This window comes from Microcaecilia unicolor, chromosome 13 (genome assembly GCF_901765095.1).
Source record: "Microcaecilia unicolor chromosome 13, aMicUni1.1, whole genome shotgun sequence".
NCBI lineage: Eukaryota > Metazoa > Chordata > Amphibia > Gymnophiona > Siphonopidae > Microcaecilia > Microcaecilia unicolor.
The window spans coordinates 81952420-81979984 of record NC_044043.1 but is presented as its reverse complement, the minus strand read 5'-3'; the positions used below and the strand labels follow the sequence as shown (position 1 = coordinate 81979984).

The window sequence follows — 27565 nt, the reverse complement described above, 5'->3', positions numbered from 1 at the left end:
AATTTAGGTACAGTGGGAGGGTTTAAATTCTTAGGGGTCCTTTTACAAAGGCGTGCTGAAAAATGGCTTGCGGTAGTGTAGGCGCGGGCTTTGGGTGCACGCCGATCCATTTTTTTAGGTATTTGAGAGTAACAACATACTACCAATGATCAGAGCAACTAATTTCAGGGCACATTTGAATGGGAAGAAATAGGGCATGCACACGCATTACAAACCAATCCGCATCAATCTAAATCCACTGATGTTGACATTTAGCCTCAAATAAAATCAGAGAGGCAAGACCACTATAAATTTATGGTTTCCTAAATAAGCAGCTGCCTTGGATACTGAATAGCATTTCTAATCATAAACTAAGCACATTTCAATCTCAAATACAGACACAAGCAATTAACTTAGATAATTATGGCCTTTTGTTTATGCCAATTTATTTAGTGCAAAAGTTCTTTATAATACTGTGGATTAACTTGGCGGTTAAATTTTAAAAACACTGACAGACTGGTTGTAATTAAAGAAACCAGAAGATTTTAAACAGTTGCTTCCTCAGAAAACAGTACTCAAATAGAATGTCCTACACAGAACATGTACATTGATTTTAGTTTAAAAATGTATCACCTATAACCTAGGCCAGTGCTTCCCATACTTTTTTGGTTCACGGTACCCTTCGTGTCCAAGCAATTTTTCGTTGCACCACCCCCTGGCCACACCAGTTTCTGCGCCCCCCCCCCCCCCCCCCCAGCCACACAGGTCTCTATCTTTTTCTCTGCACAAATATAACAGTGCTAGGGTGCCCTATATCCAGCCCCTCCAAATGACACACTGATTACGATTTATAACAAATTACTACTCTACCTATGAAAAGTTATTCTGTTATTATATTTACTCTGTATACATCTGTATATGTAGTATACACAAAAAATAGTACATATGAGTTTATCTTGTCGGGCACACTGGATGGACCATGCAGGTCTTTTTCTGCCGTCATCTACTATGTTACTATGTACGTTACAAGCTGGCATGTTTGAAAACACAAGTGAGATTAAATTAAATTGCTACCAGCAATAAAGAATAACAGCATGGATGCAGCAGCTGATAGGTTGGTAGGCTAGGTTTACTTGCTTTGTTTTGAATGGGAAGGGGAAACAGAGGCTGACCTATTGGCTTCAACTTTTTCACTTCATCCCGTCTCCTGTTTTCATCCAACCTCCATAGCAGCAAAAGCGAGTCCACAACGCTGTGTGCCCAGTGGCTGCAACAACAACAACAAAAAAAAAGCAAGCAAGCAAGTGCGGGGCTGCAGCAGCCTTCAGGTATGCGTTCTCAGCTCTGCTGGTCCTCTGCCCCTGCCAACATCAACTTCCAGTTCCGGGGTCAGAGGACCGGCAGAAATGACAGCACATGCTTGAAGGCTGCTGCAGCGTTTGCTTTTTTTTTTTTTTTTTTTAAATTGTTGTTGTTTTGCTGCTGCTGCTGTCTGCAGTAGTGGTTTGGGTGGTGGAAGGAGGGAGGTCGGGATTTCGCTGCAGCGCACAGTTTGGGAAATGCTAACCTAGGCGATTTACAAGTCAAACATACATAATAAAAACAGTCTGACAACAAACACAGCAAACCAAATATCACAAAAAACCCCCCCACTGCAAATACAGCTCTTTTTCAAGAATTATAACACCAGGTGCTCCTACATAAAAGCTTCAACAAACAACTATGTTTTTAACAGTCTCTTAAACTGAACCACATTGCTGCATAAATGAAGCGGACCCAGGAGGGCATTCCAGAGGCGAGTCCCAGCAATAGAAAAAGAAGTTTGGCTCATTTCAGCATACCAAACTTTTCCTACCATGTCCAAAGATAGGTGAACCGTTCTGAGCGCAAGGATCGCCGTGGCCAACATGCACAAACAGTTCGAGTAAAATACTGTGGAGCCATTGCATACGTTTGATGAATTAAAACCAAAGCTTTACAACAAATTCAAAACCTCCACATAAATAACATTTACCAGTGCTAAGTCATAAATGAGAAACTCAATTTTAGGAAGGATGTGGAGATGGGAATTGAGATGTCCAGGTTGGGGTGTGCACAACTCTCCCTGTATTATCAAAGGCATTGCCAAATGCAGAGCCCCTTGTATAATATGCATAAGGACATGCAAGAGAGCAGGTCCATGCCTCCCCACATCCCATGGAAGCAGTGATTTAAAAAACCTATACGTATGGGGGGGGGGGGGGGGGGGGGGGGAAAGAGGGAGGATGCTACTTTCTCTCCATATGTGTGTGGAAGCATCTTTTCAAAATTGCTTCTCCTGTTCTCCAAGCGCACCTCAATCCCCTTTACCGGCATCAGATCTTCCCCTTTCCAGCAGGAAGCACCTCCCCATGCAACCACCCTGAACATGGTTAACCTAGACCAGGGATAGGCAACCTTGGTCCTAGAGGGTTGCAACCCAGTTGGGTTTTCAGGATTTTCCTAATGAATACACATGAGGTCTATTTGCATACAATTGAGGTACTTCATACAAATAGATCTCATGCATATTCATCTTGTTACCAATCTGGGTTCCTCAATTCCAATTAGTTGCAAAATCTTTCTACTACTACTGCTAAGCAACTAGGATATAAATTGAATCTTTATGACATTTTCTCAAAATCTTTATACAAAAGTTATTAAAATGCGTTATACATTCTACAAAACCACTTACTCTTGCTTACATACCAAACATTCCTCAAAATATCTTCAGTTTTACACTTCACCCCTAAAAACATCAATGCAATAAATGAAAATCAATAACCAGCATTTGATAGAATGCCATACTTGAAGACTCAGTACTTATCTTAATGTTTCACTACCAACAGCTACAAAGTTCATTGCATATTCCTTCCCAACTCTTCTTGTAATCCAATAGTCATATATCTTCCACTCCGGACTCCTTAATTCATAACGTCGTTCCGTTGGAAAATCCTGAAAACCCGAGTGGGTTGTGGCCCCCAAGGACCAAGGTTGCCCACCACCCCTGATCTAGGCCCTCCTAAACATGTTTAGACATTTCCAAAATATCTATTTTTGAAGAGACATAGAGCAAACCTTCCCTTCCAACAAAGGCATGGACTTTTTGTTCTGAAGATTCTAGTATTTCTATACAGCCATTATGAAAGATGAAAAAAATAATAACCAAGAAAAACCAGAAGTTCTACCAATGCAGTAGATAACTGAAGGAAAGGAAACAAACAAACAAACAAACGAGTGAATTAATTAATTAAGCGATAATTTACACAAGTCATAACAAAGGCCACTGTCACAAATCAGTGTAATGGAGCCATGTCTGAGATACTGAAGGCAGTAATTCCCTCCCCTTCATAACTATGGTATATGTATCATTTTTCATGAGTGAGGCGTCTACATGGCTGCTAGTACTGAAGATGCAAAGAAAGCAAAAATGTTTCATGTCAGCCCCCTATCTAAGAACAGAGTCAGAGAAATAGGATTTGGTGATAGGGTTACTAGACAGCAATTTTAAAGCAGCAGTGCATGCTAGTCGGAAATATTTCTGGCTAGAACAGACTCTGCCAACATATGTTCACTGTATTACCAGTTAATAACATGCACCACTGTTTTACAAATACAGAATATAGCAACAGATGAACCATAATGCCCAGGTTTCCAAATTAATTGCAACACAGTTGCATACATAAAGATGCTGGATGATTATTCATTGTGGAAATCTTGAAAAGATATCTGTTTGTGGCTGTCGGGAACCAGCCACGTTGCCTTGCTCAAGAGTCTGTCTGAAGCCAGAAGGTTGGCTGAAGTGTCTGTTCTATTGCTCCAGGCCACTAGGGACAAAAAGTACATGCATATAAAATGAAAACCACTTTGGAAGTACTACAGAAAAAGTATCTCAAATCCATGACCCTTTACCCCTTCTGAAAAATGTTCAAATATTAGACCTCTATCAACAGTTCTCCAGTCCTCCCCCTGCATGAGTGAGGCTGTTCTGCATGCTTCCAGCATCACTATGTTTATTTGTTATTTGATAAAACTGCCCATCGTGTCACAGAATAAGCCGGCACCACTAGTTGCAAACACTGTGGGCAGAATGCAGCCAATGGTGCTGGGAGCACTAGAGGCAAGCTCTAGTCAAAAGAAGGGAGGTGGAACCTGCAGAAGTTCTTGTGCTCTGCAAAGTGAAGCTTAAGTATGAGGGAGGATTCAGAATACACAGTAACATAGTGGATGATGGCAGATAAAAACCTGTAAGGTTCATCCAGTTTACCCAACAAGATAAACTCATTACATATGTATACCTGATCTTGATTTGGCCTTGCCATTTTCAGGGCACAAACCATAGAAGTCTGCTCAGCACTGTCCTCGTTCTAAATTTCTGAAGTTGCAAGTCCCTGAAAAGTTCCACTGAAGCCCATCCAAATCAATTCATCCACGATCATGGCACAGACCACAGAAGTCTTGCCCAGCACTGGCTTTGCTTTCCAATTAGTGGTGTTGCTACCTAATCTCCACTAAGCTTCTTTGGATCCATTCCTTCCAAACAGGATTCCTTTGCATCTATCCTACACATTTTTGAATTCCGTTACTGTTTGCATCTCCACCAATCCCATGGAAGGGCATTCCAGGTACCTACCACCCTCTCAATGAAAAAATACTTCCTGACATTATGCCCGAGTTGGCCCCCTTTCAAGGTCTATCACCTTATCGTCTATGAAAAATGTTTATTTGCAGATTTATACCTTTCAAATATTTGAACATCTGTATCATATAACCCCAGTTTCTCCTTTCCTCCAGTCTATACATGTTCACATCAGCAAGTCTCTCCTCGTACGTCTTGCTACGCAAGCCCCACACCATTTTTGTTGATTTTCTCTGAATTGCTTCAAGTCTTTAGCAAGATATGGCCTACAAAACTGAACACAATACATCAAGGGGGGGCCTCACCAATGACTTGTACAGGGGATCAACACCTCCTTTCTTCTGCTAGTTATACCCCTTCTCTATGCAACCTAGCATCCTTCTGGCTGCAGCCACCGCCTTGTTGCATTGTTTCATCACCTTGAGATCCTCAGACACCTTAGATAGAAAGCCAGTGAGTATCTTGGATGAGGCGATGAGAAGGGGTAGGAATTGGAGAGAGAGAAGGCATGTGTGAGGAGGCTGGTGCACACAAAGAAAAGAGTGGGCAGCAGTTGAAAGAACTTTACATGCTGATGGGCAGAGCTAGTTGAGTGAAGGCGATATTTACCATGTGAGAACATAAGCAGCAAAAAGCACCACAAAACCAGAAGTCTCTATGTCTTATTCACTGTGCATTTTTCTATGCATTTCTCTAGTGGGGAGCATACTAAAGTGAACAGACATTGCTCAGCTCTGCAAATTCCTTTGAAAACTATCCTTCACCTGCCTTCACTCTTTTTTCTTTCAGAAAGTTTAACATAATTTTATCTGTTGCTTCTTCCATTTATAAAGGTTTAAAAAAAAAAACAAAAAAAAAAAACTAAATATTTAACGATAAGACTCCCTGACATCATCACTTTTATATTTCTAACAAAAATCTTTGTTTTAGAAAATCAGGAACTCTATGTCTTTGTTTATGCATTGATTTAGGGGTATATGCAGTGTTTTCTGCATTATCTGACTTTTCAGTCATCTGGCAATGGGTCAAGTCCAGTTTAGGTCAGATAATTGAGATTGTACTGTATCACTCTCTGGGGTGAGACACCCTTGGCATCTCTGGGTTCTACCAGAAGCAATGGAGGGGAAAAACCCCAACTTGCCCAGTATCTCTACTTTTCAGACCAATGCTCTAATCACTAGGACACTCCTCTCAAAACATGTGTTTTCACAGCCTCCATGCTAACAACTTGCTACATCTGCCACACCCAGAATAAGGCCTTGCAATTTTTCCCCATGCTACTTCTGGAGAGGCAATGTGCAGGAGGAAGGACATGAATAAAGATCTATGGGGGGTGTCAGGGAATGCATGAATGTTACTCAGCAGTGTTGTATGCGTGTGTGTGGAAGGGGGGGGGGGGGGGGGAGAATTCAGAAGAGTAATGTGGGGGTACATAGAAGTGCCCCAATACAGTACTAATCCAGCTCTATTAAATACTCTTTACAGGAAACACCCTTATACTGTTTGCCTTTGTCCTACCTTGCATTCTAATTCTTTCTAGATGGCTGTTTATGTTATAACACAGTTGCTTAAGGAAATTTAGTACATCATAATACTACTTCCATTTTTTTTTATCCTACAACCTACGGCTAGGTCCCTAGCTGTGGCATCTAAAATACCTGCATTCTAAAGCTTATCTCCATTATCTATTATTTGACTAAAGACATTTAATCTTGCTGCATGCAATCATCAGCTCACAGCCCTTGGAATTATCTTTGTACACTGACAGCTTTTACATACACTTCAGTTACTCCAGATCATCCCATTATCCGAAGTTTTCTGTAAAAACGCAGACACATTATACTTACATCAGTAGGAAAATGCTTACTATTAAGTCTTCCACACGTTCAAAGATCTGATGCAAGAAAGGTGTGTTACTGGCATTTACTGCCAAAGCTTTCACTACATTCAGTACCACGGACAGCGCTTAAAATCCGTCACATTTTAACCAAGTCTCAGAATGCTGCTAACTCATTTATCGTCTCAAAACGTATTGCTTGTTTTTATTCAAAGCAGGTCTTCACTTTCTAATAAAGTATTTAATACTACCATGGCTAGTTATTTTATCCCTAATATTGAGTCAAATGCTGCTTAGCTATGAATAAAACAAACATTCTCAGCAAACATGAGCTTTGTTTCCGGTACCAGATACTGTATTCAACGATCAGCTTGCTTTATTCAATCTATACCTCAAACATATGCATTTCCGCTTGATTCTAGGATTATCGCCAAGTTTAAACGCACACAGGTACAATCCAGATGAAATGGCAGCTGCTGACAAAACTGAGTAATCGGATTTACTGTACAGTAATCTGACCTACACCAGCTTCTCTTGAACGAACAGAGATGATAGATTCCAAAAAATCCTTCTTCATACCTATATTTCATTCCTGGTTGTTTCATGGTGGACTCACTCGAGGATGGACCATTTTGCACGGACAACTGTCCTAGGCTCCGAGCAACGATAGCCACTGTTCTGAATTTAGCTCGCGTTCCAAGATTTGGACTGCTAGCATTTTGCCTGTTAAGTCGATCTTCTGCACTCCTGGTTTTCAAACTGTGCTCTGAACAAGCAAACGAAACCTGCATAATGTGTTTTTTTTTTTTTTCTTCGCTTTCCTCTTCGGTTGTACAAATTTTTTTTTTAAATAGGTCAAAATGGTTTTTTCACGTGCACGGCTTACTCTCCTTTTGATGGAAGACGTAAAATAAAAGAATGCTGGCTTTTTCTATTACGGACGAAACTTTTCAAAGGTAAATAATATTATAACCACTCCGCGCACATATTTAATCTTTTGTATGATTAAACCTTTGTAGGGCTATACAAATCTGCAGTCTCCACAAAATACTTCATGATAACTAGCAAATAAATGATTGCATTTTCCAGATTACATTCTGATATCATCAGCAAGTACCCCCCAGTCTTCTCTGCTGCTGCGTGCACAGGGGTTTTTCTGCTTTGGAGACAAATTTCTAAAGTTTCAGGGGCGGTATGAGAATACTTCGTATCACTGCAAAAGCAGAATATCTTTCTGTAATTTGTTACTTTCAAGTTATGTAGAACCAAGATAGCAAAATGGCAGCTATCACGTCTTACAGGTACAGCCAAGTCTGTGCAGGCTGCCCAATGCAAACGGTACCCAGCACTTTAAAAATATCCAAACTTCTCAGCTCTTGCTAACCATACTGAAATACGAAAATGTCTTGGTACCAAATTCTTTGACTCAGTTAGAAGAACTATCTCCAGATAGTCTGGACGCTCTCTGAACTCCAGTGAAGCGAATGATTCAGAAGCTTGCCCGAGTCAATCTGGTGACCAGTGAGCTATTAAGGAAGCATTCAGCAATTCATTATTAACAAGGGGGCGGGGGAGGAGTGGGGAGGGGGTGTGGCCAGTGCTCCTGACACTCTGGAGTAACTGCAGAGGCAACTACCGTTTTACTGTGTAATATTTTGTGCCCAGGGTATTGTGCTGGTACACTAGAACAAAGAAACGTGTCTTCTATTGTTATGCCATTCAATATTTTATGAATTACATGTGGCAGAAGGTATCCCCACATTTCCACTTTATCATTTTTAACAGGGCAAATGCAAAGAGGTATTTCAATAGCTGCAATGTCAAACCTGGTTTAACTCTGTGTACCACAAATGTACAAATCTTATTTTGCACATTGACTGCACCTAATCTGCTCTGCATGACTTGATAAACTGATACTTTTGTGGGTTAACGTAATGCACAACGCCATTAATTTCAACAGCATCGCCCTGTAAATTATGAAAAATCAGCTATACAGTTCAAACAGCTATTCCCTGGATGAAGAGACCAATGAACAAAATATAAAATAATTTAGGTGTTATTTTTGAAACACTTTTGCTGTTTTACGTGTGCATAAACTGACGGTCATGTTGCATACATATCTAACTTTCAATTTTACAAAGCCGAAATATACACATCTACAACTGAGGAATGTGTGTAGAGAGGTAACTTATTTTTTAGGTACTCTGTCCCATTTTGTCCGAGAGCCTTGAAAATCAAAGATGGAGTATAGCTTTGTAAGGCTACTGGTAGCCCATACAGTTTTTTTTTTTGCAGGAAAAATGTGATGTGGTCTCAGCGTTTGTAACCCTTTCATCATCTGTGTTCCAAATTCTGAATTGGCTGGAGATGCTACAAACTCCTTTTGGTCTGAGCAATGACCAGGTCATTACAGTGGTAGTCCATGTGCTACATTATCACAGCACGGACCACTGTTATCAGACTCACTTTCTCAATACATGGAGAGGTTTCATAGTTCCACAGGTATTAAAAACAGTATTTAAAGATTATTTGAATTTTATATAATTTATTTTAAAATTTCTAACCCACTTATACCCAAGCAGCTTATATAAAAATACATAATAAAACAAATCACATACAAATACATAAACAAATCACATCGATTAAACCACTCACCCAAGCACCATCCCACATCATCAATACTACTCACAGGATATCCTTCATAGTTTTCCCAGGAAAAAGATGTTAGATACTGGCCAGTAGTTTTTCAGCTTGTCCGGGTCAAAGGAAGCTCTATCGTTAGGGGGTCACCACAGTCCTTTTAGTACTGTTGGCAGATGCCCTTCCACATGACAGTAATTAAGAATTTTAGTGGCCCCTTCAATGAGGACATGGGATAGAAAGCTACCCAGCTTAAATGCTTCAGTATGCTTCATCCAATAGGCATCCTAGTCACCCCATCTACCCTCAACAAAACATTACAGCTGGGAACATTCATAAAAAACAAACTGTTATCCAACCAGACTACACATTTACAAGGGAAATCAAAATCAAATCTGGTTCTCAAAGAGGAGACCTCTGGCGAAGAGCCAGGAACTACTTCTTTCTCTCCTGAGTCTACTTACAAACATCCAGAAATACTGAACCATCCTACCTCAAAACACATCATTCTACAAACGAAAACATGAAAGCAAATCGCTTCCCTGTCCTGAAGGGAAAAACAAAACAAACAAATGATGTGTTGGGATAGCGAGGAAAGGGATAGTGAGCTGTGGCAAACCACAAGGGATCGGCAGATCAACAATTGGCTGCCGGATCCGACATCAGTTGCTGGGACTCACCTGGAAGGTAGAGCGGCAGACGAGCCGCCGAAGGCTGCCATGTGCTCCTCCTTGTCTCGGCAACATACCCACAACACTGCAGCGACGCTGCCCTGCTCCAGTCCCCACCTGCTCCCGGAAAGAGGACCCACCTGCAGATTGAGGACGAGCGGCCGCAGACATCTCCGACAGCCTTCCAAAGCAACTATAGCTCGGTGGTTGAAGGAGGCTATTGCTTCTGCCTATTTACTGAAGGGCCGTAAAGTGCCTCTGGCATTTTTGACTCATTCCACAAGGGGGGTGGCAGCCTCTTGGGCAGAAAATAGTATGATCCCTCCTCTTGATATTTGTCGGGCAGCGGTTTGGTCTTCTCTACATTCCTTTGTGAAGCATTATAGGCATTCATGCGAAGGAAGAGGCCAGTTTTGGTGCGGCAGTTTTGAACTCAGGCCTTCAGGGGTCACGAGCCTATCTAGTCCTTGGATAAGAAAGGGAGATAGGGATAGTTGGAAGGGCAGGTAGGGTCCAATGAATATTTTTTGAGAAGCAGTGTAACTACGGCATGTTTGAAAGCATCACAAACAGTTGAAGTGGAAAGTGAAAGACTGAGGATATGACAGATAGAAGGGATGACAGTAGGAGTGATAATACTGAGTAGATGGGTGGGAACAGGATCAAACGCACAGGTAGTCAGTTTGGAGGTAGAAATAAAATGTGCAGTTTCCTCTTCAGCGATTACAGAAAAGAAAGAAAAAGAGGCAGGGGTTGAAAGAGGATTGACAGAATGGACTGGGGGAAGGAGAGGAGAAGATGACTTGGTTGAAAACTCAAGGTTAATCTTGTGAACCATGTCATGAAAATACACAGCCATAGTCTGGGAAGAAAGAGAAGGGGAAGTTGGAGGTGAAGGCATTTTGAGGAGAAAGTTCAGTGTGGCTAAGAGATGTCGAGGGTTTGAGCCAAGAGAGTTGTCAAGTGGATGTTTAGTCCCATTTGGCAAGTGAAAGAGCAGAGTAGAAGGCAGTCAGCAAGAATTTGAAATGTATAAAGTCAGAATGGGAACTGGATTTCAGCCAAAGGTGTTCAGCAGATTGGGCACAAGAACATAGATAGCGGATTCTAGAGTTCTACCAAGGCTGGGATTTGTTATGCCATAGAGAACAGGGAATGAGAGGAGTGAGAGTATCCAGAGCAGAATAGTATTATACAATGAGGCTGTCTCTTCCTATTATAGGAAGAGACAGCCTCATTGACAGACTTGGATAACATAGTGGTTGAGAAGAGGGATCAAACACTGGTAGAGAAAATCAACAGTCTGAATTCTTTGCTTCGGTCTTCACCGAGGAAGATTTGGGTGGGATACCGGTGCCAGAAATGGTATTCGAAGCTGACGAGTCGGAGAAACTTAATGAATTCTCTGTAAACCTGGAGGATGTAATGGGGCAGTTCTACAAAGTGAAGAGTAGCAGATCTCCTGGATCGGATGGTATTCATCCCAGAGCACTGACAGAAATGAAAAATGAGCTTGCGGAGCTATTGTTAGTAATATGTAATTTATCCTTAAAATCGAGCGTGGTACCGGAAGATTGGAGGGTGGCCAATGCAACGCCGATTTTTAAAAAAAGGTTCCAGAGGAGATCCGGGAAATTATAGACCGGTGAGTCTGACGTCGGTGCTGGGCAAAATGGTAGAGACTATTATTAAGAACAAAATTACAGAGCATATTCAAAAGCATGGATTAATGAGACAAAGTCAACATGGATTTAGTGAAGGGAAATCTTGCCTCACCAATCTACTACATTTCTTTGAAGGGGTGAGCAAACATGTGGATAAAGGTGAGCAGTCTGATAGTGTGTACCTGGAATTTCAGAAGGCGTTTGACAAAGTACTTCATGAAAGACTCCAGAGGAAATTGGAGAGTTATGGATAGGAGGTAGTGATCTATTGTGGATTAAAAACTGGTTAAAAGATACAAAACAGAGAGTAGGGTTAAATGGTCAGTATTCTCAATGGAGAAGGGTAGTTAGTGGGGTTCCCCAGGGCTCTGGGCTGGGACCGCTGCTTTTTAACATATTTATAAATGACCTAGAGATGGGAGTAACTAGTGAAGTAATTAAATTTGCTGATGACACAAAATTATTCAAAGTCATTAAATCGCGGGAGGATTGTGAAAAATTACAAGAGGACCTTACGAGACTGGGAGACTGGGCGTCTAAATGGCAGACGACGTTTAATGTGAGCAAGTGTAAAGTGATGCATGTGGGAAAGAGGAACCCGAATTATAGCTACATCATCCAAGGTTCCACATTAGGAGTCACGGACCAAGAAAGGGATCTAGGCTTTGTCGCTGATCTGTTGAAACCTTCTGCTCAGTGTACTGCTGCGGCTAAGAAAGCAAATAGAATGTTAGGTATTATTAGGAAAGGCATGGAAAACAAAAATGAGGGTGTTATAATGCCTTTGTATCGCTCCATGGTGCGACCACACCTCGAATATTGTGTTCAATTCTGGTCGCCGTCTCAAAAAAGATATAGTGGAAATAGAAAAGGTGAAGAGAAGGGCGCCAAAAATGATAAAGGGGATGGGACTTCCCTATGAGGAAAGGCTAAAGCGGCTAGGGCTCTTCAGCTTGGAGAAAAGGCGGCTGAGGGGAGATATGATAGAGGTCTATAAAATAATGAGTGGAGTTGAACGGGTAGATGTGAAGCGTCTGTTTACGCTTTCCAAAAATACTAGGACTAGGGGGCATGCGATGAAGCTACAATGTAGTAAATTTAAAAAGAATTGGAGAAAATTTTTCTTCACTCAATGTGTAATTAAACTCTGGAATTCGTTGCCACAGAATGTGGTAAAGGCAGTTAGCTTAGCGGAGTTTAAAAAAGGTTTGGCCTGCTTCCTAAAGGAAAAGTCCATAGACCCTTATTAAATGGACTAGGGGAAGATCCACTATTTCTGGAATAAGGAGTATAAAATGTTCTGTACTTTTTTGGGGATCTTGCCAGGTATTTGTGACCTGGATTGGCCACGGTTGGAAACAGGATGCTGGGCTCGATGGACCTTTGGTCTTTCCCAGTATGGCAATACTTATGTACTTATGACTGTGTTAGTGCAGTGGGCTTTGATCCTGGTGAACTGGGTTTGATTCACACAGAAAGGTGGTGTATCAAGTCCCGTCCCCCTTACATTTCTGAAATGTATTGGTGGATATTGGATGGGAATAAGTGGGGGGAGGGTGTTTAAGTATAAATGTTATCAGATGATGGTCAGATAGGGGAACTGAGGTGCAGAAACTGGAGAATGAGCAGTTGGAGAAGATAGTGGTCATTCTGGTGAGTAGGGGTAGTAGAGCACAGCTGTTAAGAGCCTCAAGCACCCAAATGTGGTGACGTTTTCTATTTGCACTCAAATTGCTTTGGAAATCCATTTATATCATGTCTACAGCAAATTCTGCTTATTACTAAGACTTAAGTTTCATGGTCAGCATGGCAGATGGAAAAAGTTGCTTGCTAATCTCTCAGGAGAACTTCTATTTGTAGTGTGCACACATCAGAGCAAATTCCCTGCATTTTGTTTTGTAATATGAATTGTCTTCATCCACACCTGAGCAATCAACCTATTTTAGGTGTCAGTTGTACTGGGTGCATTAAAGATGACAAAATGGAAAAAACTTAGACCCTATCCCAAATACACACTTCCGTTTATGAGGATTTATATAGCCACAGCATCAAAGATTTTTATTCATGGCTCCAAGGACATTTTTCTGAGTTAATTCCCACCAACCTCTTGCTATAATCCAGTGTACCCAAATCGGTCCCAGAGTACCCCCTTGTCAGTCTTTTCAGGATATCCATAATGAATATATATGAAAGAGACATAAATACAATGGAGACAGTGTATGCAAATCAATTACATGCATATTCATTGTAGATATCCTGAAATCCCGACTGGCAAGGGGGTACTCTAGGACTGACTTGGGAAACACTGCTATAAACCATCCAACAAAGCAACACTCCTAGGTAAGGGTCTAATCTGTGACTCCCTTTAAATACATCAGGTATGCACACTTAAAAAAAAAACTTCGCCGATACCCCACCAAACTTACAGCTACTTCCTACTTGACACACAAGGCTGCCATATATTTATGTTCATTATGGACTTTCTATACCGCCTTTAGTGTAACGACAGCAAAGCGGTTTATAAACTAAAACACAAATAAGAAAAGAATGCCATAATCAAAGACAGGACAGAGAAAAGAAAATACAAGATTGAAAAATACACTATGAGGCATATTTTCAAAGCACTTTGGGAGGCTAAGTTCCATATGTTTCTATGGAACTTTGGGAGGCTAAGTGCTTTGAAAATAAGCCTCTATAGGGTTTATACAAAGGGTAGAATGAGGAGTAAAGACAGATCAGCAGCTCATCATGCCTGCAAGCACCCTTCTCCATAAATTAATGTACTGGAAAAACCTGAACAAATGAAGAAAAAACAGAAGTATTGTGGTTTGGCTTGAACCCTACAATTATTCCTCAATATATTAAAATTACTAATGACCTGTCAATTCGAGTAGATAGGGAATCTAGGGTAGTAGTGTTATACTTGATTTCACTATCTATGGAATCTCAGGTAAAGAATACTATTCGCAAAGCTTATTATAAGCTTAAACAACTTCATTTAATACGTTCTTATTTCTCATGTGAACACTTTTGGATTATAGTGCAATTGTCAATGCTTCCCTTACTAGATCATGACAATTTTTTGTATATAGGACTTATGGTTAAACAAATAAATAGGTTACAGATGATACAAAATTCAGCGGCTAAGTTGATATTCAGAGGTTTAAAATATTACAAAGTTTCTCCATTGTTGGCTAGGTTACACTGGCTTCCAGTTTCAAAAAAAAAAAAAAAAAAAAAAAAAAAAGTTAAATTCAAGGTGTTATGTCTTGTATTTAAATGTCTCTACAGTTTTTGCTCTGCTGACCTTGTGAACAGTTTTATGCTACTAAAAAGCATATCATCATCAAGATCATACAACTGGTTAATATTGGCTTTTCCATCTGTTAAAGGAATTCGTTCTAAGTCCCTATTCTGCAGATCTTTGGAATGATTTACCTTCTGATTTGCGTTATTTACCAAATTTGTTTACTTTTAGAAAGTTTTAAAAACACACGTGTTTTCTAATTAATTAGTTTTGTATCTGTATTAGTTTTATTTTTTTTAATTTGACGTTATATCCTGATGAAATGCATCAGTATCCTTTACGTCGTCTTACCTTGAATTTTGCATTTGAAAATTTGGCGGGTTATAAATCCTGTACCCATCCAAGAACCAAACCTTGCACCACACCACTGATAACATCCTTTCCCTCAAAATAAGCTCCAATTACCACTACCCTGTTGCCTTGCACTCAATCAGTTCCTAACCCAGTCAGTCACTTCATGGCCTATACCGAAGACACTTAGTGTATTTATTAGTCGTCTGTGTGGAACCATGTCAAAGTCTTTGCTAAAATCTAAATACCACTTATCTAGTGTTCTCCATCAATTCAACTCTCTGATCAGCTAGTCAAAGAAATTAAATCAGATTTGTCTGACAAGATCTGCTTCTAGTGAAACCATGTTGCCTCTGATCCTGTAATCCATTGGATTCCAAAAACTATTATTCTCTATTTTAAAAGTGTCTCCATGTTGCCTCGGGTCTTGTATTCTATTGGATTCCAAAAACTTTACTATTCTTCATTTTAAAAGTGTTTCCATTAATTTACTTACCATAGAAGACAGACTTACCAGCCTTTAGTTCCCAACCTCTTCTTTACTTCCACTTTTGTGGAGAGAGCCCACATCTGCTCTTCTCCATTCTTCAGGGACCGCTCCCGACTCTAGAGAAGCACTGAAAAGGTCAGCCAGCAGAGTCGCTAGAACTTCTCTAAGTTCCTTCAGTACCCTAGCCAGTCAGGTTTCCAGGATAACCACAGTGGATATGTATGAGAAAAATTTGCGTACCCTGCCTCCATTGTATGCAAATCTATTTCATGCATATTCATTGGGAGTATCCTGATAACTTGACTAGCTACGTGTGTCCAAAGAGTAGGTTGAGAACCACCGATCAAGAGAGAACCAAACTATTTTTCTCCTAGACACAAAAGGGATAATTTTTAAAGGCAAGTAAAATGCCACTTATATAAATGCCCCACATACGTATCTGTAAGTGTGATAACAAGATTGTGTGCACTTATATTTGATTGTAGTAGGTGTGTTCAGGGGTGGGTTTTTGATGAAGAGCAGGTGAAGCTGTGATTTACACTCTTTATAAAATACAAGCTCCTGGGTTGGTGTAAATGTATATGGCTTCATTATAGACACGATTTCTGCAGCCTTTCAGGAACAATGTTATAAAGACACATGGAGGGGCATTTTCCAAACAATGTCCAGGTCAGAATTGGGACATCCTGCTGATAACGTCCCCCCCCCCCCCAAACAAAAAGTCCATCTCAGTGATTTTCAAACAGGAAAAACAGAGGTATTTCCAGTTCAAAATATGTGAGGAGGACATTATTGCACTGAAAACGTCCAGAATGAACAGCCATTTTCCAAAATGAAACGGCCAAAATATGAATGCCAAAAAAGCAGGGACAAAAAAAGTCTGGCATCATTCGCACAACAATGGTCACACAGACATCCCTGTAGAGGAAGAGAGCAGCATAGTGGTCAGAGCAGTGGACTTTAAACAACAGGACTCCGGTACAAATCCGACCTTAATTCCTTGATATGTTATTGTGAGCCCTCTAGGAACAGATAAAAACCTACTATAGCTAAAGGTCCACCACTACAATAGCCATCACACTTGCAGGTGTCTTATAAATTCAGGCACAGTAGGTATATCTGTGTTCCAGGAGGGTTCATATTTTTGTACAGACATAAAAAAAAGAGTTAAAAGTGAGAGTTACATCTGGGTCCCATTGTTCAAAGTCCACTGCACTGACCACTTGGCTACTACTTACACTTCCTTGCTGCTCTATTAGGAATGGCCATAATACCTGAAGTTGTCATAGAGCCTGGTATCCACGGTTACTTTCACTTTCTATGGGGGTGAGAAGGGGTCAGTAACCACTGGGAGATGAAGGAGGGGTGTCATGCCTTCATCCCTCCAGTGGTCAGCTGACCAGTCAGGGAACCTTTTGTACCCTGGATGTGACTGAAACAGGTCTAGATAAAATGTTGTTGCCTTAGATGTTTCTTCATAAGTACATAAGTAATGCCATACTGGGAAAAGACCAAGGGTCCATCGAGCCCAGCATCCTGTCCACGACAGCGGCCAATCCAGGCCAAGGGCACCTGGCAAGCTTCCCAAACGTACAAACAATCTATACATGTTATTCCTGGAATTTTGGATTTTTCCAAGTCCGTTTAGTAGCGGTTTATGGACTTGTCCTTTAGGAAACCGTCCAACCCCTTTTTAAACTCTGCTAAGCTAACCGCCTTCACCACTTTCTCCGGCAACGAATTCCAGAGTTTAATTACATGTTGGGTGAAGAAAAACTTTCTCCGATTTGTTTTAAATTTACTACACTGTAGTTTCATCGCATGCCCCCTAGTCCTAGTATTTTTGGAAAGCGTGAACAGACGCTTCACATCCACCTGTTCCACTCCACTCATTATTTTATATACCTCTATCATGTCTCCCCTCAGCCGTCTCTTCTCAAAGCTGTATAGCCCTAGCCTCCTTAGTCTTTCTTCATCAGGAAGTTGTCCCATCCCCGCTATTATTTTAGTCGCCCTTCGCTGCACCTTTTCCAATTCTACTATATCTTTCTTGAGATGCGGCGACCAGAATTGAACACAATACTCAAGGTGCGGTCGCACCATGGAGCGATACAACGGCATTATAACATCCTCACATCTGTTTTCCATACCTTTCCTAATAATACCCAACATTCTATTCGCTTTCTTAGCCGCAGCCGCAAACTGAGCAGAAGGTTTCAGTGTGTTATCGATGACGACACCCAGATCCCTTTCTTGGTCCGTAACTCCTAACGTGGAACCTTGCATGACGTAGCTATAATTCGGGTTCTTTTTTCCCACATGCATCACCTTGCACTTGCTCACATTAAACATCATCTGCCATTTAGCCGCCCAGTCTCCCAGTCTCGTAAGGTCCTCTTGTAATTTTTCACAATCCTGTCGCGATTTAACGACTTTGAATAACTTCCCATTCCATTATCGGAGAAGGATGTCCTAATTTTGGGCCTGCCCAAAACACATCTCTTTACTATTTGGACGAACTGCAGAGGTTGATGAAAATTCTGTTTGTTTGAAACACTTCGTGGCAAGCTAAATATTCTCTATTTTAACTTTCTATTTACATGTCTTGAATATATTGAGAAATAATATGTTGGAAGAAGATTATTATATAGACTGGACTGTTTGCACGATGGGTTGTTGGAGTTTTTCTGACTGGTGATGTTTCCCTTGAGGAAGCTATTTGCTGTCTGATGACAGAGTTGTAGGTCTTACTTTCAAGGCTCACGGACGTCTTTTCTCCAATTATCAATTCCTGCCTCTAGATGTTGCATTTTGTTTTACCCAGATGTTTTTTTGTGGTTTTTGAATAAAATAAAACAAATCAATATTTATTTATTTGGTTTTTGCTCACACCGTTTCAGTAGTAGCTTAATGATTCATTTTTGATAGCAGTAGAACACTCCCAATACATGTGTACTAGAGCGCTCTGTTTGTGTATCTTTAGTTTTTCAGCTGTGTGGAGATAACTAGAAGAATGCAAAAATCATACACTGCATAATGTGAAAATTTCAAAGAGTAATAGATACATGGACCATTCTCTCAAGATTTGAAAGGTGTGCTCTACAGACGTCATAAAATTTTTAAAAGCCATTCTTTACATTATATGCATGTCTATCTGCTCAATCCCCTACCTTTCCCCCATTCATTTAACCCTTAATCCTGCCAACTCTGCTTATTTCTTTAATTTTCTCAGCATCGTCCCTACCAAGTCTCAATAATCTCCCTCAACTGCAAGCCTCTATCCATCCCAAAGCCTCAATTTCTGTGTGTGTGTGTACGTACATTAGAAAATGTTACACCTAATGATTTTATAGACTAGGAAAGGGAAGCTCCTTTCAGCAATTTAAAGAGAAACTAGGGTTTTCAGCCATTGGCTAGTAGTTCAAAGCTGACTGGTTGGTAAAAGACTGACATTAGATTCCTTTTGTGGGTAAGACACTGGTTTTTAACTATATAAGATGTTTAAGATAAAACGCTGGTTATTTTAAAAATGTTTGAGTAATGAGAAATATACTGTCTTTATAAACTTATTTGCCAAGCAGATGGTATAAAAGACATAGAACATGCCTGAGGGGCACAAAATTATATTGTAATTAAAACTCTCTTGGGTCTGTAAACTCATTTTCTAAAAGGAAAAGAATGAAAATTCAAACACAAATATTTTATCAATATTGAAAGTTTGTTATGATGTATAGCTTCTATAGAGCACCATCTGCAAAAATAAAATATTTTAATGCATCACCAAGCCTAAATCAAAGGCTCAGATTATTCCATTAGCTTAACAATTTGGCTCCACTTAACGTTCCCAAATGCATATTAAGTTCCAATCTCCAATGTCACTTGCAATTACCAATATGCTTTAGTTACACAAGAGACGCGCTACAAAGAGACATGGGCACTAGAGAATGACACGGGGACAAAGTCTGTCCCCGCCTCCACCCCATCCCCGCGAGCTGTGTCTGATCCCATCCTCAAAAGCCTTGGTTAGGATTTTATATTTAAATCATTTTATTAAAGTATAGAAAGAAACAATATTTTCTACAACTGTCACTTTATAAATCACAACAAATACAGAACAAGGATAAAAAAACAAAACAAAACTGTCTCCCCTCCCCCTCACAAGACTGCATTCCCAGTGTCCAGAGGGAGGGAAGATTTTTCAAAGGAAGATTCGTGTAAGGATGATGGATGTTGTTGCCATTTATGTTTGGAGATATTTTTGGAAGACCCTCCTGAAACTCAGCACTCTGCATTTGCCTCTGGCCTACACTGCTATCACAGCCTCTTCCTCTCTTCACACTTCACTACCCTAAAGGTGGCTGGCTGGTTGCTGTTAGCAATGCAGGCCTGTATCCTGTTTTTAATTTAACCTTTTTGTGTGGTGGAGGCCTTCCCCTCCTCATGCTGTCTCCTGCTCCCAATTACCTCCTCCTTGCGTGGCGGTGTTATTTCCTTCCGGACATAGTTCAGGCGCCCTCTGCCGCCATTTCCTGCAGCCGTGACCAGAGCCAGCGGAGGATGGAGCGGCGCTGAGGAAGACTGGCAGCGCCCCGGAGCATAGGGGGCCCAACCATGAAGCTCCTCAAACTCTCTCTCTTCTGCTGTAACTTCTTGTTACAGGAAGGTAAGGGAGGGAAGAACAAAGGAAGGCGGCAGGGAGGATATGCCAGACTCGTGGTAATCGTGTTTTTTTTATTTTTTACTGTGGGAGAAAAGGATTTATACCGTTCCCGCGGGGTGGTAAAACATTTTGCTCCCATACCAGAGGTAAACCTTGGTAAACAAGAAATTTTTACAGCGGGTCTCCGTCCCCATGTCATTCTCTACTGAGCACATCACCCCACCCACGCAGGTTCTAAGTACTTGTTTGCCAAGGAGTTTTAGATTAGTGACTTCGGTTATTATATTTGTGTTTTTATTTCCTGTACCTTAATAAAGCTCAGTGTCCAGCTACACATATAGGATTACTACTACTACTACTTAACATTTCTAAAGCGCTACTAGGGTTACGCAGCGCCGTAAAATTTAACATAGAGGTACAGTCCCTGCTCAAGGAGCTTACAATCTAAAAGACAAGTGAACAGTCAGTCCAATAGGGGCAGTCTGGATTTCCTGAAAGAGTTAGGTGCCGAACGCAGCATTGAAGAGGTGGGCTTTAAGCAAAGACTTGAAGATGGGCAGGGAGGGGGCTTGGCGTAAGGGCTCAGGAAGGTTGTTCAAAGCATAGGGTGAGACGAGGCAGAATGAGCTGAGCCTGGAGTTGGCGGTGGTGGAGAAGGGTACTGAGAGGAGGGATTTGTCCTGTGAATTGAGGTTTCGGGTGGGAACGTAAAGGGAGATGAGGGTAGAAAGGTAGTGAGGGGCGGCAGACTGAGTGCATTTGTAGGTAAGAAGCAGAAGCTTGAATTGAATGCGGTATCTGATTGGAAGCCAGTGAAGTGACCTGAGGAGAGGGGTGATATGAGTATATCGGTTCTGGCGGAATATAAGACGTGCAGCAGAGTTCTGAACATATAGGATTAGATTCTATACATCACGCCTAAACATTTGGCCCCAAAATTAAATTTGCCTGTGCATTCTATAAAGTATTCCTTAATTTAGGTGTACTTTATAGAATAAGCCTACATTTCCATGTGGTTTATAGAATATGCTGAGCACCAGTCGTGCAAATAAATTTAGTTGCGGGCAGTTATGCCAAGTAAAACCTGGTGTAAATGCTGATGCCTAAATTAAGCGCGGACCAATGTGCATAGGTTTTAGAAATGCCCATGACTTCCCCATTCCATGCCCATGGCAATGCCCCCCTTTTCAACTATGCAACTTGGAATTTACCCACACCACGTTACAGAATACGCTTAGCACGTAGTGCGCACAACTTCTAATTAATGTCAATTAGTGCTGATAATTACTTGCTCACATCCATCAGTGCTGATTAGCATGTTAATTCCTAGTTTTTATATAAAAAAAAGTCTGCAAGGGCTTGAGCCAGAGGCAATGACTCGGGAGTGTCAGGAGTATGAAAAATAGTGGGGACTTTGTAAGTTTTATAAAGAATTGCAGTGTTGGGAGCTTTGATAATTTTAGCAGTGCAGTGGGCTTTTTTTATATGAATGGCCAGTACTTTTAAAATTGACCAGTGTAGAAAGAGGGATAGTGATGCCATCGTCTTTCAGCCTGACAGAGTTGTATCTTAAATTGGCATAGCTCTTCAGTATACCAGACTGTATATTAAGAGAATAGCGCGGGAAGTGAGGGGTGCAATGAGATTATAAGCCGTTTTGAGAGATATGTTCCGGTGAGCGACCTGATCTTCAAGTGGCAATGGAGCGAAAGAACCAATGATGAATGTTGGATGAGAACGGCTGAAGTAATTTTATGTAAATCACGGGAGTAGGTGGTTTTATTAGAAGGCATTACTTGCGTTTTGGGGAACAGACAAAATAAGAAGAAGGAGAAGCTTGAAGTGGAGGAGTGGCCTAGTGGTTAGGGTGGTGGACTTTGGTCCTGGGGAACTGAGGACCTGAGTTCGATTCCCACTTCAGGCCCAGGCAGCTCCTTGTGACTCTGGGCAAGTCACTTAACCCATTTGTACCCAGCGCTTTCCCACTCATGGCAGGCTCAATGCGGCTTATATGGGGCAATGGAGTGGGAAAGCGCGGGGTACAAATGTAACAAAACAAACAAATAATAGAATGGTCTGTCCAGGGTAGGGAGTGTAGTGCTGTTAGTTGGAGCGAGTAAGTATGGATTGGTGAGGTAAGAGTCAGATCCAGTATGTGTCTTCCACTGTGTGTAGGGGTCTGTACAGTTTGGGCAAAGCTAAGATCTGAAAGGAGAGAAATAAGATCTTCGGTATAGGGAGAAGTCGGGTCGTCGTGTATGTTAAAATCTCCCAGGATAATAAGATATTGGGAAGCAAGACAATGATGACTTAAATTCTGCAGCTGGTCATAGGAGGCTGTGGTTGGGGAAGAGGGTGATAAGCAATTGATCTAAGGGAGGGGAAGTATTGCTATTGAATTACTTGAAAAGTGAGAAGTGCACTGCCTGTCTGAATAGATAAACCAGCGACCATCTACCCTTCCGGAAGCTCCTAAAAACTCACCTCTTCAAGCAAGCCTATCCAAATGACCCGACTTAATCCATGAGACCATCCCATAACACCCCTTCCTCCTTTACCTCTACCTCACCTATCATTTTACTTATCCTAACCTATTCTAAGCAACCACGTCTTACCCCTACCATTCTACAGCCATATTCCTTCTGTGATACTTTGTAACCCATACTATGTAAGTCGCTCTGAACCTGCTATTGAGCGGGAAAGAGCGGGGTATAAATGTAACAAATAAACCAATTAGGTTATGCGCATTGTTATGGAATACGCCTTGATTTCCACACAGAAATCTCAATGCGATATACAGAATCCGGGGGATAGAGCAGGGGTTTTTCAACCCAGTGCTCAGGACACCTTTAGCAAGTCTGGTAATTCCCTAATCCCTTATTTGTCCTGTTTGTCTGTCTTAAATAGACTGTAAGCTCTGTTGAGCAGGAACTGTCTCATATGTGTTTAGTGTACAGCGTTGTGTATGTCTAGTAGCGCTATAGAAATAAGAAGTAGTGGTTTTTAGGATATCTCCAATGAATACACACAGGATACATTTGCATACAATGAAGGCAGTGCATACAAATCTGTCTCGTGCGTATTCACTAGGTACTCCTGAAAACTAGACTGGCTAGGAGTGTCCCGAAGACTGGCTTGAGAATCCTCGATATAGAGGGTAATTTTATAAAGCATTTTCAGCATGTAACTACGTTTTACATGTGCAAAAAGGCTGATTATGTGATGGCAAATGCAATGTTCTGTTCTGAAAAAAATTACCTGCAGATAAAGCAGATGCAATCTGTGTGTGTAATTTTGCCTTAAGTGATATTCAAAGGAAAGATATCTATGGATTTTTTTTTTATTTTGGCACAATTTGTCAGTTGGTTTGGACTATCACCATTACTGGATGAGCCTATCAGTGAAGAAATCTAATTACAGATATATACTATTTGCATAGTGTCAGGATTGCAGGAGGTCAAAATTATTGCTGGACATACTTATATTAATATGAAATCAGTTTGACAATATTAAACCACCTTCTGACCTCTGATAAACTCTCCCCCCTCTCCTGCAGGAACCATTGAGGATGAAATGAGCCAAATGGTGCTCAGAGAGGCCTGATAGCCCTTTGGTTTCTCAATTACTCTTGATTAACATACCTTTTGTTCCATCTGGGAGCAGGGCTTCAGAGCAACCAAAGCTAGACACAGTGTGGCTCCAGGACAACCTGTGAAAGTTGTCACCTTTCCTGACTTCAGAAAGTATCTGGAGTTCTGTAAAGGAAATAACTGGGAAAGAGAAGTTTTTGATCTCTTTCTGCTCCTGTTCCCTCTCAGTTCTTATTAGGTATAAAGCAGAGCTCACTAGGGCTCTCCCGCTCTCTCTGTCTTTCTCTGTGCAGCAGAGCACAGAGCTCAGCTTGGGGTCTACTGCCCCCCCCCCCCTCTCTCTGTCCCCGGGCACTTCTCTGTGTCCAGGGCACTAGGTCTCCCTCTTTCTTTCTCCCTGCAGCAGAGGGCATGGGACTCTGCTGGGCTGTCTTTGTTTCTTCTTCTTCCTTCTCTGCACACCTCCATCTTTAGCCACCAGAGCACCTGGCTCTGCTCCCCCCCTTCTCAGACAGCCCTAGTCCAAGGTTTCTTTCTTCCTATGAACAAACACCCTATCCTTTCTTTCTCCCTCCCTCTAAACACACACACCAAGACAGCTTGTACCCTTTTTCCTGTACTAAGTGCTGTGAGCCAATACATATATGCAAATATAATATACTTTATATATCCAAATCTGTGTGGATTGCGTATTCTTTGGTAACCCACTGCCTCTGTGAAGTGGACCCCGGGACCACCCTAGACAACGATAGCTGACACATAGTATTTCTGGAATTTTCTAAGAATGGTAGCATTTAGCCTACATTATAAATAGACAATTGCAAGCCACCGTGCAGTCTGCTGGAAAGAGCAGGTACTTTTGGCACATTATCTATCACTAGTAAAAAAGCCCCGTTTCTGATGCAAATGAAACGGGGGGGCTAGCAAGGTTTTCTTCAGAGTGTGCATGTGGGAGTGTGTGTGTCCCTGCCCTCTGCCCTCTCTCCCTCCCACTCGGAGTCCAGTCCTTCAGTGTTAAGTTTCCTGCTGTTCTGTGTTACAGAGAAAGTGAGGGCAACTCTCTCCCCTCCCCCTCTGAGTCCTTCACTGTTACAGAGAGAGGGATTTCGTGCTGTGCTGTTTTCCTTCACTCATGGGGAAACCGGATATCTCTGGCGCTTCACACTTCCGGCTGGAGGCTTCAGTGGTGCCTTATATATATATACTAGTAAAAAAGCCCCGTTTCTGATGCAAATGAAACGGGGGGGCTAGCAAGGTTTTCTTCAGAGTGTGCATGTGGGAGTGTGTGTGTCCCTGCCCTCTGCCCTCTCTCCCTCCCCCTCGGAGTCCAGTCCTTCAGTGTTAAGTTTCCTGCTGTTCTGTGTTACAGAGAAAATGAGGGCATCTCTCTCCCCTCCCCCTCTGAGTCCTTCACTGTTACAGAGAGAGGGATTTCGTGCTGTGCTGTTTTCCTTCACTCATGGGGAAACCGGATATCTCTGGCGCTTCACACTTCCGGCTGGAGGCTTCATAGAACGTTGGTCTTGCCTTTTCTTTTATATATATATAGATCATGCATATGGTATCCTACTACAGTTTCATTGATACTGGCGTATGCTGAGCTGCAGTTTTAAAAACAGTCTATAATATTTAATATTCACTGTACTTTTCTGCCCTCTGCTGGCGTATGAAATGCAATCTATTTGTTCTAAAACTGTAACACATGCACCACAAAGTCAAATGTATATGCAAACCAGTGGCGTAGCTACGTGGGGCCTGAGGGGGCTGGGGCCCCCGCAGATTCACCCTAGGACCCCCCTCCCGGCGAACCCGCCCGCCCCCACCACCGCCTACCTTTACTTTTGCTGGCGGGGGATCCCACTCCCCGCCAGCCGACGTCTTCTCAGTCCTTCCTGCTCTTCAATTTGTTTGCTGACGTCCTGCACGTAATTGTACGTGCAGGACGTCAGACTCAGAGAACAGTTCTGTTCTCTGTCTGACGTCCTGCACGTACAATGTGCAGGACGTCAGCAAACAAATTGAAGAACAGGAAGCGACTGAGAAGAAGACGTCGGCTGGCGGGGAGTGGGATCCCCCGCCAGCAAAAGTAAAGGTAGGCTGCAGCGGCGGCGGGTTCGCGGCGGGAGGTGGGGGCTAAAATGTGCCCCCTCCCCCCGGGCTCTGGACCCCTCTCCCATGGAAGGCTGGCTACGCCCCTGATGCAAACAGAATGTTAATGCTATTAGTCATTTATATAGGGCTACTAGACATATGCAGTGCATTACAGTTACATCTATGAAGCTACTCATTAAGGGACAGACATACTAAAAAGGTTTTTCCCTTTTTGTGTCTACCTGGCCTAAGTATAAATGAGAAGAGAGAGCAAATGTATTTGTGTGTGTGTATATTTTTCCAATTAATTTTATTTTCCAAGAGATGAAAACAAATCTGAACCAGCTAACCTATTTCAAGGGCATTACTCTGTTCACGCTTTCCAAAAAATACTAGGACTAGGGGGCATGCGATGAAGCTACAATGTAGTAAATTTAAAACGAATCGGAGAAAATGTTTCTTCACTCAACGTGTAATTAAACTCTGGAATTTGTTGCCAGAGAATGTGGTAAAGGCGGTTATAGCTTAGTGGAGTTTAAAAAAAGGTTTGGACGGCTTCCTAAAGGAAAAGTCCATAGACCGTTATTAAATGGACTTGGGGAAAATCCACTATTTCTGGGATAAGCGGTATAAAATGTTTTGTACATTTTTGGGATCTTGCCGGGTATTTGTGACCTGGATTGGTCACTGTTGGAAACAGGATGCTGGGCTCGATGGACCTTTGGTCTTTCCCAGTATGGCAATACGTATGTACTCTCTACCTGTATATAATTCTTCAGGGGCTCTTTTACTAAACTACGCTAAAAAGTGGCCACTGCTATCTCTGGTACGGGTCTTTCCCCGTGTGCTGAGGCCTCTTTTAGCGTGGCAGTAAAATGGCCCCATTTTCTCACAATTCCCAATTAATGGCCACTCGCTAATTACCCCAATAGCGCGTGAGCACTTAGCGACACTTAGGCTGTAAGGGCTCACGTGCCAATCCTGCACTAATTGGTTCGAGTGCAGCAATGTAGCTGCGCAAACCGACTGGCGCAGAACACGCCTACTCTTCGCCCCCCCAGACATGCTGCCAATTCTAAGAAAACAAATTCTATTTTTTATTGCGTGGGAAGCGCGTACCGATCCCAAAACTATCCCAGGATGCCTGAACGCTCCCCATGGTAGTGCTTTTTAAGTTGCAGTCAGTCTAGTATGTCCGTTAGGTCTACTTTTCCCTACTACCCTATTGATATTGTAGTTCTTTTTCTTAAAACTAATGTGTTATTTGTGTCTTAGTCTGTACACCTCTTAGCTTTGTACGTCACTCAAAGCGGTATAGCAAATATGAATAAAGTACTGTTACTAGCTAGTTTTCCATATTTTAGGACTTCATAGCTCATTCTAAAGAAGATATTTTACCTGTTCGAAAAGGCATATCCTAATGACCCAACTTAATTATCTGAATCCAGCAACTCAAAGAAACCCAAACTTGTTATGAATTTAATGAACTTTATATAACCTCCCTCGCTATGTTTTCCTAATGTGTCTGTACATATCTATTTCATTTAAAATAACATCACTCTATATTTGTTTCTTCACCAGAGGAGGCTTTCGCCCCACGGCGCTATGTAAGCTACATTGAGCCTGCAAATAGGTAGGAAAATGTGGGATACAAATGAAACAAACAAATAAATATTTAGTGGAAAATC

At 41.7% G+C, this 27565-nt stretch overlaps 1 protein-coding gene across 5 annotated transcripts in view; it reads right to left on the bottom strand.

Moving 5' to 3' along the window:
* The window catches only part of KCNAB2 (potassium voltage-gated channel subfamily A regulatory beta subunit 2), a 168143-nt gene that overhangs the window by 52864 nt on the left and 87714 nt on the right, over positions 1 to 27565 (bottom strand). The window contains exon 1 of one of the 5 annotated variants that reach the window (XM_030222117.1): positions 7053 to 7264. The exons of the other annotated variants lie outside the window; for them this stretch is intronic. Coding sequence (XP_030077977.1) covers positions 7053 to 7264 — 212 coding nt within the window. Of the gene's footprint in view, positions 1 to 7052; positions 7265 to 27565 lie in introns of those variants that run through there. 5 annotated transcript variants of the gene reach the window in all.